This window comes from Austrofundulus limnaeus, unplaced genomic scaffold (genome assembly GCF_001266775.1).
Source record: "Austrofundulus limnaeus strain Quisiro unplaced genomic scaffold, Austrofundulus_limnaeus-1.0 Scaffold116, whole genome shotgun sequence".
Classification (NCBI taxonomy): Eukaryota; Metazoa; Chordata; class Actinopteri; order Cyprinodontiformes; family Rivulidae; genus Austrofundulus; species Austrofundulus limnaeus.
Window position 1 is genome coordinate 1,290,762 of NW_013952518.1, and position 15,605 is coordinate 1,306,366.

General features: G+C 41.8%; 1 protein-coding gene across 1 annotated transcript; it reads left to right on the forward strand.

Moving 5' to 3' along the window:
- Positions 1 to 1,710: 1,710 nt before the first annotated feature.
- Positions 1,711 to 8,061, forward strand: LOC106521822 (uncharacterized). Its single transcript, XM_014014565.1, has 4 exons — positions 1,711 to 3,034; positions 3,862 to 3,914; positions 4,033 to 4,127; positions 4,615 to 8,061. Exons 1-4 carry the CDS (start codon positions 2,259 to 2,261, stop codon positions 7,399 to 7,401), a joined length of 3,711 nt encoding a protein of 1,236 aa, XP_013870019.1. The 5' UTR covers positions 1,711 to 2,258; the 3' UTR covers positions 7,402 to 8,061.
- The last annotated feature ends 7,544 nt before the right edge of the window (positions 8,062 to 15,605 follow it).

Sequence of the window (15,605 nt, forward strand, 5' to 3'; positions counted from 1 at the left end):
GTCATGTGGTCTGATGAGACAAAAATAGAACTTTTTGGTTTAAACTCCACTCGTCATGTTTGGAGGAAGAAGAACCCCAAGAACACCATCCCAACCGTGAAGCATGGCGGTGGAAACATCATTCTTTGGGGATGCTTTTCTGCAAAGGGGACAGGACGACTGCACYATATTGTGGGAAGGATGGATGGGGCCATGTATGGTGAGATTTTGGCCAACAACCTCCTTCCCTCAGGAAACGTCTGATCTCTGTAACTGCAAACAAAGGTTTCTGTACCAAATATTAAGTTTAATTTTTCTGGTGTATCAAATACTTATTTCACACAATAAAATGGAAATTAATTATTTAAAAATCATACAAATTATTTTTCTGGATTTTTGTTTTAGATTCCATCACTCACAGTTGAAGAGTACCTATGTTAAAATTACAGTCTTCTACAAGCTTTGCAAGTGGGAAAACCTGAAAAATCAACAGTGGATCAAATACTTGTTCTCCCCACTGTATGTATCCGATTTAAAACCACATACTGAAACGGCCTGGGTCATCATATCTTGCTGTGATGTCAGCCCAACACACAAGGCTAACACAGTGAGAAACATGTCTTTTCCCTATCTTTTAAGGTTTACATGCTTGTTTTGACCCACTTCAAACAGCACAGACACACAGACAGTGCAGCTCCTTCCTCCAGCCTGCTGTTGGTTTCTCCACCATATTAAAGTGACGTTTAAAACMTATTTCCTTACTATTCTCCGTGTGGAATGAGTTTATGTGAATCAAACTTAATACTTGGAAAAATAAATTCACAAAAAGCTTAAAAACTTATTTATTTTGACCTGAATATTTACATTAGTTTTATTTTGATCTTATAGTGCCACCTACTGATGACTTCCTACATACATATTAAAGCATATTAACATTTGTAGGCCAAATTAAATGTTTTTATTTTTAAACTATTATCTTTAGCAATTAATATTACTATTTTAACCATGTTATGATGTAATTTGATTACCAGACTACATTTTAAACCCAAAACATTAACCTTTATGTTAAGTTGGACAAACTGTCAGTCCAACATTTAGGGTCAAATGATATTGCGAGATGTAGGATGACTCTCAGCTACTATTCTATTAAATTCTAGCTTAACATCTGGTTATAGCCATTGTTGTGTTCTTAAGTTCACTTTGCTGTGGCATCCATCTTGAATCAGGTTGACTCCAAAAGTTAAGCAGTTGTAGAGATACATCTAACAACAACTTCYTGCAAGTTTTATTAAATTCCATCAAGTGGTTCATGAGATATTTTGCTAACAGACATGCACAGGCACGCAGAAACATAAAGAGAAACAGGAWGTTCATATTAATAATGATGAGAAAGTCTTCTATCATGACAGTTTTTTCCAGAAAGTCCTTCCAAACGCAACAAACAATGAATAAATTGACATTGTCCTGATRCATCTCAGTAATCCAGGTAGAAAAAAATCAAAAAGAAAAAATAAGTACTGGATRGGTTCTTCTTTAGTGAAACGTTTCGTCTCTCCTCCAAGAGACTTCTTCAGTCTGATGAGTTTCAGGTGAACTCAGCCTTATAAGCACTGCCTCCACATGGACAAACAGGTTAGTCACATGCAAAAGAGGGCCATCGCCTAACAATGGGCTTGGTTAGCTCTGTTGTTCATAGAGGGTCATGTACCCCATCACCTGACCCGTGTCGTGTTCTGTGTATGTAGTGAATGCAAGCGGGGCTCGACGTCCCCTTGTTTTTGTCTTTCTTTCCGTCTTTGAAAGAGAGGCGGATGATGCACTCTGTAAGTGGACACTTCAGATTTATACATTTTTATTTACATTGACAGGAGARATACTTACAAATTAATTCAGCTTGTTGACAGTTTAAGTTAAATTACAAAGTGAAGTAAATTAAACTAAGTAGTGACAATAGGATGATAAACAGTTGGGAATCAGTGTTTGTTGAGCTGTGTTTCATTCATTTTGTTGCTAGCTGACATACTCTGAGGGACTAACTGAAAGGGTAAACAGTCAKCCCCGTCTCACTGGGTCCTATTATTAGGCCTGGCTCGAACCCGTGGTGTTCGGCTGTAACYGAACTCCGTCTGTCAAGTCACGTCCTCTTCCTGCCCCCTCCTCCCCCCCGTTCTCCTGCCCGATACGGTATCATTGTGACCAGGCTGGGGACACTCTGCTGGGTGCCACCCGGTGAGGCGGACAGACAGCCTAACAGCTGCCTCTCAGACCCCCCGCACATCATGGACGCACTCCACGTCCAAGTTTTTAAAGAGGCCGGGCCGATGGCTGAGGCAAGGGAGGACGAAAGAGGAGAGGAGCAAGACGCTGAAGGAATGGAGGCCTCCTCCTCTCCTGCAGGCTCCACCACGGAGGAGGAAACGGACGAGGATTCCGAACCAGAACCCCCTCCGGTCATTCGCAGGAAGGTGTCGTTCGCTGACGCTTTCGGCCTCAACCTGGTTTCGGTGAAGGAGTTCGACAATGCCGACGTGACAGAGCCMGAGGTCAGCTGGGCTAAAGGAAGAGAGGTGACCCGTTTGGCAGAGGAGTTCTACCTATCCTGTTTGTTCACGGTCCCCTCCACCCCAGAGGAGCTGGATCAGAGGCTGCACGCACAGATGATTGAGCTGGAGAGCATAGAGCTCCTCCCGGGAACCTCCACCCTCCGTGGCATCATCAGGGTGCTCAACCTCTGCTACAGCAAGAGCGTCTATGCCCGGGTGAGTCTGGATCGCTGGAGGGGCTACTTTGACCTGCAGGCAGAGTACATCCCCGGCTCCAGTGACAGGAAAACAGACAGGTTCACCTTCAGCTACACTCTGGTTCCTCCCTTCGAAACCGGAGGCACCAGACTCGAGTTTTGTCTTCGCTACGAAACTCCAGAGGGCACGTTCTGGGCTAATAACCAAGAAATGAACTACGTGCTGTTCTGCCACCAGAAGGGCCAAACAAGCGTGGCCCAAACAGACGAGGAGAGCAGCTACAGGAGCAAGAGGAGCTGTCTCAAATCTAACAGGTAATAAAKCTATGCTCAAGAACCCTTAAATTTATCAAGGACTTTTTTTGATTTGCCATCCTAAAAACAAGCAGAAGTTTAAAAAAAGATCCCCAAGCTGTAATCTGAGTGCTCTGTTTCCACTATGCTGTTCTTCTCATTAGAAGAAGGTGGAAGCAATAAACGCTGCTGCTTGACCCACTGTGTGTTTACACTACACAGTTATGTAACAACTCAGTAAGAGCAGTTTGGCCCTCGGGACACAAGATCCCCTTTTATGGTCAGGTTTCTGTGCAGGTTTCCATGACGCATCACTGCTGCAGCAGAAAAAACAAACTTTTTCCTCCCCATTTTAGCCAAACATCATGATACAGGAAGTGCACAAGGTTGCACTCATAGTGCCACTGCTAGCTGCTAACCACATATATTAATCAAAATAATTATTTACATACATTTAGCATAAAATGTTTGAGAGTGGCGTTGTTTTAAGATGGCACCAATTTAAGTTTGGAAGCTTTCAGCTTGTTAAACCTCTCACAGTTAAAATAACTGAGATCATTCAAAGAGCTAGGATATTAATAGCTCATAACCTTTTCGCAGACCCCCCACTTTAAAAGATTTGAACAATTTCTTAAACGACTGTTCCATACATACCATTGGTCATGCAGCAATGTACAGAAGTAGGGACATTCTTGGGGCAGTTAATGTCAAGGTCAGTCGGTTTATTTTTAAAACCCATTTACCCAATAAAGTAAGAAAAACAAAATTGATAAAAAAACTCAATTTCTATAAAAACAAAACTGTCTGAAATGTCTGACCTTCTAATTTCACCACTCATTTATCAACAGGAGTGAAGATTCAGAGGAGAAGAACAAAGGGACAATTAACACTCATCTGGCTGGTGTGTATGAAGCACCTATATATGTGTAAATATGCAAATCTGCAAAAAAAAMCATGTTTTTACAGGTGCTAAAGTGTGCAAATCAATTCTGCCCTATTTTTTATTTATTTWTTTTTAGCAAACTTAGAGGCAGCGCCTAAACTCGTAAAGTCTGGCAGAGAGACGACGATTTCTGCAGAGACGCTTCTTCATAATGAAGAACCTAAACCTTGGGTAAAGTTCATGTCTCACCCTTCAAAGTAAAAGCACCTTTTAACGAAACGTTCGAAGCATTATCAGCCARTTATAGCTATTTATCACGATGCAACTCAGGTTCATGTGTTTGTTTTATGAGGTCACGAGTGACAACAGGGATGTATGTCGTAAACGTGTTGAGTTATTCACAGGGTGGTATGGAAAGTCAGCTAGCTTGACACTTGAGAGGAGGCCTAAAAACACTCACATGTAAACATCTATTAATAAATGCAACCTGCTTATACACATGCAGGGAAACTGATGTGCACCAACATGCAGTTGTGAAGAGGTTTCAGCAGTGTTGCACTATGTTGCATCATAATAGCAATGTACCATGTCAAATAATAATAATAATCAATGACTGCCAATGCTTTTTGAAACTGGCGACCTTAATGATGAGCTGGATTTTGGCTTGTTAGGCAAGTAAACACTAAACTTGACCTCTGACTTCTGTTTTTCGTGACAGGTGGAAAGCGTGAAAAGCAGGCGCAGAGCGACGCGTTTGGCTCGCGTGCAGGACTACCTCTCCAAAACGATGCAGCGACTAAATGACTCAGCCCACGATCAGAGAGGTTCCCAGCGTGTGCCAGCTCCTTGGGGTGACTCTGGCAGCCTTCCCTATGAATGCCAGAAGATCCAATCGAGCGAGAGTCCTCAAGTGCTCACCTACCACCAGATTCCTTTGCTTCCATTAGACTGGAACAATGATCCACCTCAGAGGTGTGAGACTGCTGATGTAGGTGACATCTTGGCTGGAAGAGCTAAAATGACTTTGCCAAACACATCAGAAGAAAAGCCTGCTCATGATGCGTGGGGAACTACAAACAAAGCCGAGAGGAAAGAAGCCTCGGTGAGTGATGTGTGGCAGGCTTTTCTTAATGGGCCCAGCTGCGAGGACCGCTCCGATCTTCCAGAGTCAGAATGGCTCCAGACAGCAGCGTTGGTATCTCCCTCGAATGATAGGAAGCCACAAATTCAATATTCAGCAGAAAGTCAAGAGTTTCAAGAATTGCAGGCGGGGACGGATACGGCTACTGCCACACACCCCTTAGCTGCATGTCAGCCGCTGTCAGACACTTGTGAGCCATTGTCGGCTGTTGTTGCCTTAAACACTAAAGATCATCAGCCAGAGGAGGCATATGTCAGCAGCTTAGGAGATGATAACGGAGCGACTAAAGCTGCATCCCAAAGGTCACAGACAAACTCCGTAACAGACACTCCACTGGAATTTAGCCTCGAGAGGGCGCCGCCTGTGTCCGTGGACGCTGACAGCACAAGTGAGTGTCACGAGCAGGAGGTCTGGGAGCAGGAATGTGGGGGAATAATAGCGGCAGGAACAGGAGGAGGAGTCAAGCCCTTCGCTTTGCACACAACTGACTTGGTAACGAGCTCAAGGGAGTCGCAGACAACAGATATGATCTCAGAAGATGCGAGGCAGGATGAGGGTCTTTCTTCCAGCGGGGATCGAGAGGTTACAGCCACTGCACACAATGCAGCAGATGACATGCTGGCATTTGAGGAGACAATTGGACTGGAGAAAAACGATGGAGCGAGGGATGTCTTTTCTGTATCCAGACAAGAAGTGGAGGAGGAAATCATGACAGATTATACAGAAAATAAAGCGTCTACATGTGAGGAGATATTTAGGCCGAAGGAAACCAAAGATGAGGTAGAAAGCCAAGAGGCAGGACTAACGGGTGAAGGTAAAGAAATTATAAAAATATCACACCAGCAAATATGTCAACATGAAGTTTTACAAGACAATTGTTCTGGGCAAATTGAGAAAATATTAATGTTGGAGGCCTGTGGTACAAGTGTTCAAAACAAAAAGGACTTGGTGAAAGAAATGGAGAAAAGTGCCGATCTGAAATCTGAAAATGTATCGGAGTCCAATCCGTTAGGAGATGGAAACAGGTTGAGTTGTGATGGAAAAGCAAAGGAGCAACGGGAAATAAGCCTTTCAGCAAACTTCCGACCCACAGTGGATAGAACAGAATCGAAAAAGACTTTCCAAATTAGCCAAGATATGCCAATTGGTTCAACGGACAAATGCAACCCAAACCTCTTAGAGGTGATTGAAATGAGATTGACTCACTCCCAACAAGATTTGAAGAGCCAAAATGGCAATTCAAGAAGTGAAACAAGCCCAGAAGATGATACGGCCAAGAAGAATGCTCCAATGAAAGCCACTTCAACAGAGCACCAACCTGAAGAGTCAGGTAGAACTGAAGATCTGAGTCCGGAAGATAAGAGCATTGGTATTGGAAAGCTTCAAATAGAGGCATTGAGGGAGATGATGGGTAATGGAGAAAGCCCTCAAATTGAAAAGTGTACAAGTGCACAACTGTCAGCACAAGTTGAGAGCTCTTCAATTGGTGAAAATGAAAAACCATCTATCGGAACAAAAGGTGCAGTTACAGCAGTAAATAGTGCAGCACTTAAAGTGTTGGAGCCAAGAAAGAAGCAGATGGTTATAGAAAGGTTTGGAGAAGGTTTTGTGAGCAAGATCTGGGAAGAGATTTTCATTCGAGAGGTCCAAACTTCCAGTCGGCGAACAAATCCAGCTGATGAAATGAGAAACATGGTGACAGATGCTATGCATGTCTGCCATTTTCTTTCAGAGTACAATGCTTTTGATTCTGGTGTGGTTTCCCTGACAGAATTACCAACAGATTTAAATTTAAGTCTTGGCCAAGCTTCAGAGCAAACCTCGGCGACCGAAAGCAACAAGTGCTCCACGCAAAGCAAAAGCCAAAGTGAGGCAACACAGAAAACTCACCTTCTCTTCAAATTAGAAACCAATTTCAACTCAAATCTCACAACCACTTCAGATGCCCAGATTGGCGCGCCGTTATTTCAGTCAACACAAGTGCTTGCCTCACCAAAAGATAAGGAAAACTGCTCCCAAATTAAAGCCAGATCAGTCACTCGACAGGAGACAAAGAGTCAAACAGAAGACCATGTATTGACTCGCAAAAGGAGCTTAGATCCATCGTCTAACCTGTCTAACAAACACCTGAACTCCTCTGAGAAATTAAAGGAGTCCGATGCCCTTTTATGGTGGACGATACTCTACACCATTAGCCACTTAACTAGACTTGTAATCTGCACCGTCTTGGTCGGTGGGTTCTTCGTGGTGGTCTTTCTCTACGATTTCCCAGCGTTCTTTGCTTTCTACTTGTTTTCCATGTGTTGGTGGGTTTATACGTGGAAGAGGCACAGGGTGACGGCAGACAACAGGGTAACGGGATAGGCAGGTGTTGCTGTGCACTGCATTGCAGCATTTTGAAACACAAATCCAGCAAATTAACTCATGACTTCTCAAACTGGTGAGATGACGATTAATTTACACACTTTGCTGTAAGTGTGTGTGTCTGTGTGATTGTAGCTTTTGAAACCTCCTGAGAGCTGTGTCCTCATATGGGGACGTTGATTTCCCTGCATTATATTGTTAAACAAAAACTTTTTGACCGTTGAWCCAGCGACAGAGTTTCACAATCACAAGTTTTTTTTCTTCCTGGTGTGTGTGTTAATGTTGACACTTTTTTTATTTAGTGTTATGGCCTTTTACAATTAGTTAAAAAGCCTTACAGCGACCCTAACCCTCAGGTTGGGAACTTCTGGAAGGCGTTGAGCTAATCAAATAAGCAGATTAACAAATATTGTACATGGTTAAGCATTAACTTCATATAGAAGTACAGATTATTTTAATGTAATTTGTTTTAAAATCGATAAATGTATTGACTCATTATGAAGCACTTAGCAGAAATAACGTTTGAACATTTAAATGTACAATGTGTGTATATTTGCTGTGTTTTAAGGGCCCAATGTGACTTCACAGTGTACCAAACTAACCAAAGTGTCTTTCTGGGATTTTCTTCAATAAAGAAAATTCATGTGAATTAAAAAAAAATGTCTTCAGGCGTTTTTGTATGTTTTACTTAGAATTACCAATTTGTACAGCGTTTGATGATTCCTGGTGAAGTTTTAAGTTTGACTGAACAGTAGGGCTGTGTATTGGCAAGAATTTGGCGATACGACACACATCATAACAGAGGGGTCACAATACGATATATCCCAATATATTGCGATACTGTAAGCAAGGCAATATATTGCGATATATTGCGATTTTTTTTGTCCAAAAATTCTATTAAATAAAAACCTCTTACTGAAAAAAAAGAAGAAAAGCTAATGTTTACTTACAATGCTAATGTTACCCTTACTCTCTGGTGCTCAAGAGGTAGAGGAGCCAAATGGCTGGCTCACTGCTGCCAACTAATGGCCAGAGGCTGAACTACAACATAAAAATGAATGGTTGGCAAGAAGGTTGACATTTTAAACCTTAATAAAAAATCGATACAGGGCTTTAGAGTATCGATACAGTATCGGGAAATGAAATATCCCGATATTTCAGTGTATCGATATTTTCTTACACCCCTACTGAACAGAGAACAGAGTGTCAATTATATTTGTTGTTTTAATCTGTAGGTTCTTGGAAGAAGGTGCAGAAGTTTCTGCAGCAGATGCTAGGRAACACGCAACAACTAAATGCATAGTTAAAGGGTTAATAATAAAATGACCATTTAAAATTTATGAAGACGTGAGCAGATAAGAATTTGGTCATGATTGCAGTTTTACATTGATTTTCTGTCCTAACTGTCCAACACTGGGTTATGTTTTAATGTCCATATTCAGATAAGATAATACGCTCTGCTCTGTTAATGTCACCACATATATTTAGTATTATGAGTGTTTAGGTTCTTATGAATTCAGACATGTTCAAAGTACCCTCTGGCTGAAACGTGTTCCTCTTACAAACAAAGCCTCTATTTAAAATCATTATGAATAAAAAGTAACATAAAAACAAAAGCCAGTTCTGTAAGAATGTGATGGTGTGTCACATCAGGTCGTTATACATTCAAACATGTCCTTGCCTAACATCTTTCTCTGAGCGCTCACTCCTCAAACGAAGTTCAGTTGAGGTGAACAAAACAGCTCATTTGTCTCAAAGCTGTTTTCTTGTTGCGGTACCCTGAGTCTGGAGCACAAAATGTGAACGCCACGACCCTCCTTGCTCAGGACAGCGTGTCCTTTCAAAAAAATTTGCTCGGGAATAGCTCGAAGAACAAGAGAAAGTGGCTGAAATGTTGACCTGGTCTCAGATTTCCCCTTACCCTTCTCTGAACCTGCATCCGTGGGTTACGCTGGGACAAACTGTAACCATGTCAAGTCACAGATATCAGTTGTTTGTGCTGAGGAGAGAAACAGCCCTCCATTTCTAGTCTGGGTACATGGCCCGACTGTTTTCAGTTTAACATACAGGCATAGAGTTTTAAGGCTTTTGATAGGGGAAAATGCCCTCCTGAGTGACACTGCTTTTCTGTAAGAGTTACTTGATTAGGTCGAGGGTACGCTGACCTTAAACTGGCTTCAGTTCCATGCTGACGCTTTTATCTGACTGGCAATGAGCCAGTGCTGGCAGAGTGCTCTTCATAGACCACAGGCACAGTGCAAACCTGGCACGTCGACTGTGACGTGTGCAGAATTAAAAGCTGCAATGATAGAAACCGAGAAACCTCAGAAAACTGGAAARTATCTAAACTCAGAGGTATTCTTGTAATTTTGCTGGAAAAAAATCTTTAAAGAAATGTCTACACTGTTTTTTATCTTGTCCATATTAAGATTGATAGACGAGACGTAAAGGATGTAAAATCAAACTATGAAATGAAATAAAATCAGCACTGATGTACTGTGACTAGAGGCAGGATTAAATCCGGAAGTTGAAGCCACAATGAACGAGTGCCGTCTAGTGGCTGGCTCCAGTCCTTCCATGTTTAATTTTTGTGTCCCTGTGGTGGACGTGCGACCTGTTCAGGGTCTCAATCAGTGACTGCTGGAGATAGGCACCAGCTCCTTGTGAGCCTGCATAATAAAAGAAGATAAAGATACTGAAAAGATGTTACATTGTGTCTGGGCTGGGACTTTTCCATCAAGGGGTGCAGCCCCAAATAAAAAATACAACGTAGCACTAAAAACAGACATTTTGGCTTCAGTTTTGGACACATCTTCATTTATATCCATAGTGATGGGAAGGTGCAAACACAGCAGAAAATCCCTGTTTTTCCAACTATCAGATGAGGCTAAGGATTGTAGATGAATGTCCTCCACAGAAAAGCACAATAAAACTGGGCATTTAGACATAAAGGCAACAGTGAGTCATATAGCTGTCCAAAGGAACAAATAAATACTAATTGCACTCTACTTTTTTTGTCCATAGCATATTTAAGTTACTACATTGCTTTGGTATATTACTGTTAATTAACTCAGATGGACTTTTAAAACTAAATGTAGATGAATTAAAAAATCTGTCGTACAGAGTTCACCTGGGGCTGCTGGGGACTCCTGAGGTGAACGTGGATAGCTGACTCCCAGGATCACACCCGGCGCCTTGTGATACAAGACTAAAATGAGAGCCTGCCATTCGTCTTCTCACATTACAAAGTGTAAACTGGATTAAATCAGTGGGGTCTAGGAGCCCGATATATTTGTGGGGTCTGGCAGTTGTCCAAATGCTGRAGAGCTGGATGGCTTATTGGGCCATCAGCACTAGGGTTTGGGGTTCAGGTCAAGTAGTAGAGGACTGCATTGTGCTTAGTAGGTTACACTATATCACTGTGTGCTAGTTGGTATTATTTGGGGATATGGGGGCAAAGACACAAACTATAATAAGGAATGCATCATCATGTGAGTGATACACCCAGGGGGCGTTGCATTCAACACAAGCCTCTATATTCAGTTATGTTAAGATGGCGATAAATGTTCTTCCACTCTCTAATGATACTTTGAGGAACTGCATACAACAGTTAGAAATCAAAGAATAAAGGAAACATCTCACTATACTTTGATTTTTAAAATTGATTTAGTGACAATGAAGTTAAAAATAAAAAAAATATATATTTGCAATCCCTATTTTTTCTTATGAACTATATGCAACACCACCATTCCTCCAGCAGAGGTCTGTGCAGTTCCACTTTTCATACGATTAATCTCAAACCAGATTGCTTTGGTTAGGTCAAAATAATTGTACACATAAAGTACACAAAGATAATGCATAATGACTTTATTATCCTGCCTTATTAAGCATTAAACCTTGGGTGAATGAACTCAAGAGTTGCCAAAGAAACCCAGAGAAGAACTAAAAACGTGATTATTTCCTCCCTGTGGTGAAATCACGCTGCAGTGTTGGGGACAAGAGGGTGCATGAGGACAGTGTGTGAATGAAGGGAGACTGAGAAGACCTGAAGCTGTCTGCTGACACACTGGAGAATTGTTTGAATGACGGGTGAAACATAAAGTAAATATTTGAAGCATGACTAGAATTTCTGGGGGGAAAAAAGTGTTTTTTCAAAATCATCATCAAAAACACTAAACCTGAACTTCAGGCTTCATGGWTATGACCTGAGATGTCTTTTTTAGCCGTCATCCTGACCTTTTCRAACTTTTTGTGCTTCTTACAGCTGTCTTTAAGTTACTTTTTCATCTAAATTTGTCTTTATGTGATAGTTTCAGCTTCTTAATGCTTAATTAAGCAAACATGTTCTGTCGTCTTTGTGCTAATTTCAGCAATTTTGGCTGTTTTCTGTGTTTTTAGTTACTTTTTCARCTAAATTCAGCTTTTTGTGATAATTTCAGCGTCTTAATGTTAAATTTAGCGAACATGCTCTTTCTGTTTCTTTGTGCTAATTTCTGCTATTTCAGCTACTTTTTATTTTAGCTATTTTTAGGCTAGTTTCAGGTTTTTTAGCTATTCAGCAAGAATCTTTCAGCATTAAACATTCACACTGCACTTTCACAGRAAAAGCAAAGYCTCTAATTTTTGATTAAGGTAATATGGAACATACYGTAGAATTGATATTTTGTTGCAGCATCGGTTCTTCTACAAAGAAATGCGAATTGAAAGAAATTCCAGGATRTGGCCCATGTTTTTATGCTTTTAGAAGCCATCACAGATGATTGATAGTTGAAACCTGCCTGTAGCTGCCAGTAAAATATACTGACAGTTTCAAACATTTGTACTTTGGCCATAAGTACATAGTTTAAGGCCTGGAAAGATGGATTGTTTAACCCTGTTGTGAAGATGTAAAATTTCACAATAATTCATTTGTTCTGCAAGATAAATCAGGTTTTACACTRCTGTAAATGACTTAGCGATTTTCACTCATTTGCATCGGTCTTTAAGAAGCTCCTGATTGCTTTGCCTCCATTTGAGGCATTACTGAAAGATGACAGAACTGTTTGTCATCTTTACCACTGTCCGTCCGGCCTTTTTGGTCATCAGCGAGGAGGTGCAAGAAAAGAATGAGGAGGAGGAAGATCAGGACAGGAGGAGGAGGAGGAGGAGGCGGTGCAGATATTTCCCACATAGGGAATGCTGTTTAGACATAAGCCATATTAGTCACAGTTTTTCTTGCCCAAAACAAAAACAGTGAGAAAATARTTAGCAGTAAAGATGGGAGTGTTTTTGGTATAGTGGTTCAAAACTGTTCATTACTTTCATGGACAGAATTTCTAGGCGCAGCCGAGGTGTTGAGGGGATCCGTTTTGGTGGCCTTAGGATCGCATCTCTGTTTTGCGGATGATGTGGTCCTGTTGGCTTCATCGGAACGAGATCTGCAGCTCTCGCTGGAGCGGTTYGCGGCCGAGTGCGAAGCGGCCGGGATGAGGCTCAGTGCCTCCAAATCCGAGGCCATGGTCTTGAGCCAGAAAAGGGCAGAGTGCCTTCTCCGGGTCAGGGGGGGTTGTCCTCCCTCAAGTGGAGGAGTTTAAGTATCTGGGGATCTTGTTCACGAATGGGGGAAGAACGGAGCGGGAGATCGACAGGTGGATTGGCGCAGCGTCTGCTGTAAAGTGGGTGCTGTACCGGTCCGTCGTGGTGAAGAGAGAGCTGAGTCAGAAAGCGAAGCTCTCGATTTACCGGTCGATCTACGTTCCTACCCTCATCTATGGTCATGAGCTTTGGGTCATGACCGAAAGAACGAGGTCCCGGATAAAAACGGCCGAAATGGGTTTCCTCTGCAGGGTGGCTGGACTCTCCCTTAGAGATAGGGTGAGAAGCTCGGTCATCCGGGAGGGACTCAGAGTAGAGCCGCTGCTCCTCCACGTCGAGAGGAGCCAGTTGAGGTGGCTCGGGCATCTGGTAAGGATGCCTTCTGGACGCCTCCCTGGTGAGGTGTTCCGGGCACGTCCCACTGGGAGGAGGTCCCGAGGAAGACCCAGGACACGCTGGAGGGACTATGTCTCTCGGCTGGCCTGGGAACACCTTGGAGTTCCCCCAGAGGAGCTGGAAGAAGTGGCTGGGGAGAGGGAGGTCTGGGCCTCCATTCTGAAGCTGCTGCCCCCGCGACCCGACCCCGGATAGGCGGAAGAAAATGGATGGATGGATGGTTCAAAACTAGCATTCTACAAAGGAACTCATATCAGCCACTAGATTCCATGCCAACATTTTAATTTAGGTTTTGCGCATTAGTGTTCAGAATATGTGTTTGGGGAYAAGTCTCAGCTAGTACCACACCAAATTTTAGCTTATTATATTTAAAACGGACAGAGTTAAAGCTATTTTTGTGTTAGCTAAGGTTGAATAGTGGCCATCTTAATCTGGGAGTTAATTAGCTGACGTTTACATAAAGACAAACTTTCACCTTTCATTGTGTTATGGCTGATAAACTTCTCAAATTCTGGGTGTAAATTTATGGTTGGCTGAATGAAAATGTTAGAAATTTATTTTTATCCATTTAAAACGGTTAGTCAAAGACAAGTGAGCATGATGTGCAGTGAACGAAAGAATCAAAGGGTTAAGGAAAGCCTTAGTGTTTTTTATGTGTTTATTTAAGACCTGTGTGGTATTCAGATCTTAAAGCAAGGCTTCAGTAAATCCGTCCATGCAATTTAGAGCACTGGCTTGGCCTAAATGTCAAAGCAACATGAGGCAAAATCAGATAACTGTTACTCTGTCTCCGTTTGGACCCTTCATGGTTTGTGGGTTTGCTGTCATGGTTTCTTTTTATAAGTGTTGGGGTTTTTGAAGTTACCTTGTTGTCTGATTTTTTTTATGTTTGCTGAAGTACCTRTTTCTCTTTTGTGTCTTGTGTTTTACTCTCCATACCTCGTCTTAGATTTCCACAGATATATTTCCCAAATCATTGCATCACTTAAGTTTTTGTCCTTTGTCGGAGGCTTTATGACGACCCTGCTATGATGTATAACACTGATACCACTGTCTTTTGTATGGCAAGTGAAGTAGAAAGAAAATTCACAATCTGCTGAGTTTATTGCCTGGTTTTTCTTTCGAACTGAAAAGGATTTTGAGGCTAAGCGTTTTGGACAGAAGGGATAGATTTCTCTGTGATTCAGTGGGTCTTGAGCCAAGGTAAACTGTGTCGTGTTTTGTCGCTGCGCAAGTGTTTGTGTGTGGTGTGTGTGTGTGATTTTTGGGCGTCTTTGCATGCATTCGCAAGGCTTCGTTTTCATGCATTTGTGCCCAAAACCGTGMCTTTGCACGTGTGGGTGTGTGAGATTTGGGCCTGTGAAACGCCGCAGAACAAGTAGAAAATGTGTATTTCTAGGATGCCTATGTATGTGTGCTATATTATATAGCCGTGTGTGGGCCGCTAGGATTACTCAAAGAGTGCACCATATTGAGCAGCAACATATTGTTGGCAGCCAGGCTTAGAAAAAAATGGGTTTCATCAGTGAGCTTTCTTTCTTGGTCTCTCTTTTAGAGTATAAAGTCATAAAGAAAGAACTTATCCAGGGTCTACTTTAATCTTTTTCCTTGTCTAAACTTTAGTTTTTTTAGTCTTACTGTTGCCAGCATATGCTACACATCTAAGCCTTTTTTTTATAGTTTTTATCCATCTGCTTTTTCACATTCATTACTGGCTTTTACTTTCTGGGTTGTAGGCATCCGTCTCTAGCAGTCACTCAGCAAAAAACATGGTACAACCCAGGACAGGGGCAGTTAGGGAAGCACCGATATGAACATTTCAGCCAATTTCAATAGCAGATACTATTATTGGTGTTATGGCCGATAATCRTATTTACCGATAATACACAAACACACAAATTATTTATATACATATGTATGCACGATATATCGGCATTAACATCGGTAAAGGCCCATGTTGGTAATTWTTTTAGAATATCAGTATCGGTCCGATAAGTAAAACTGGGGCCAGATCAACATCCGACATTTATTTCCCACTTTTTAGCTTTGTGTTTCTGTTCTGGGAGTGTATTTGTGTGTATTATGAAAATTTGAGCCGACATCGAAATCCTATATTATTATTGGTGTTACAGCCGATAACCAATATTTACCAATATTTCGATATATGCAGAAAAATACATGCCTTTTTTTGAAACCTTAAAAGAATGACCAGACCGCTGACATGGCTCTCTACT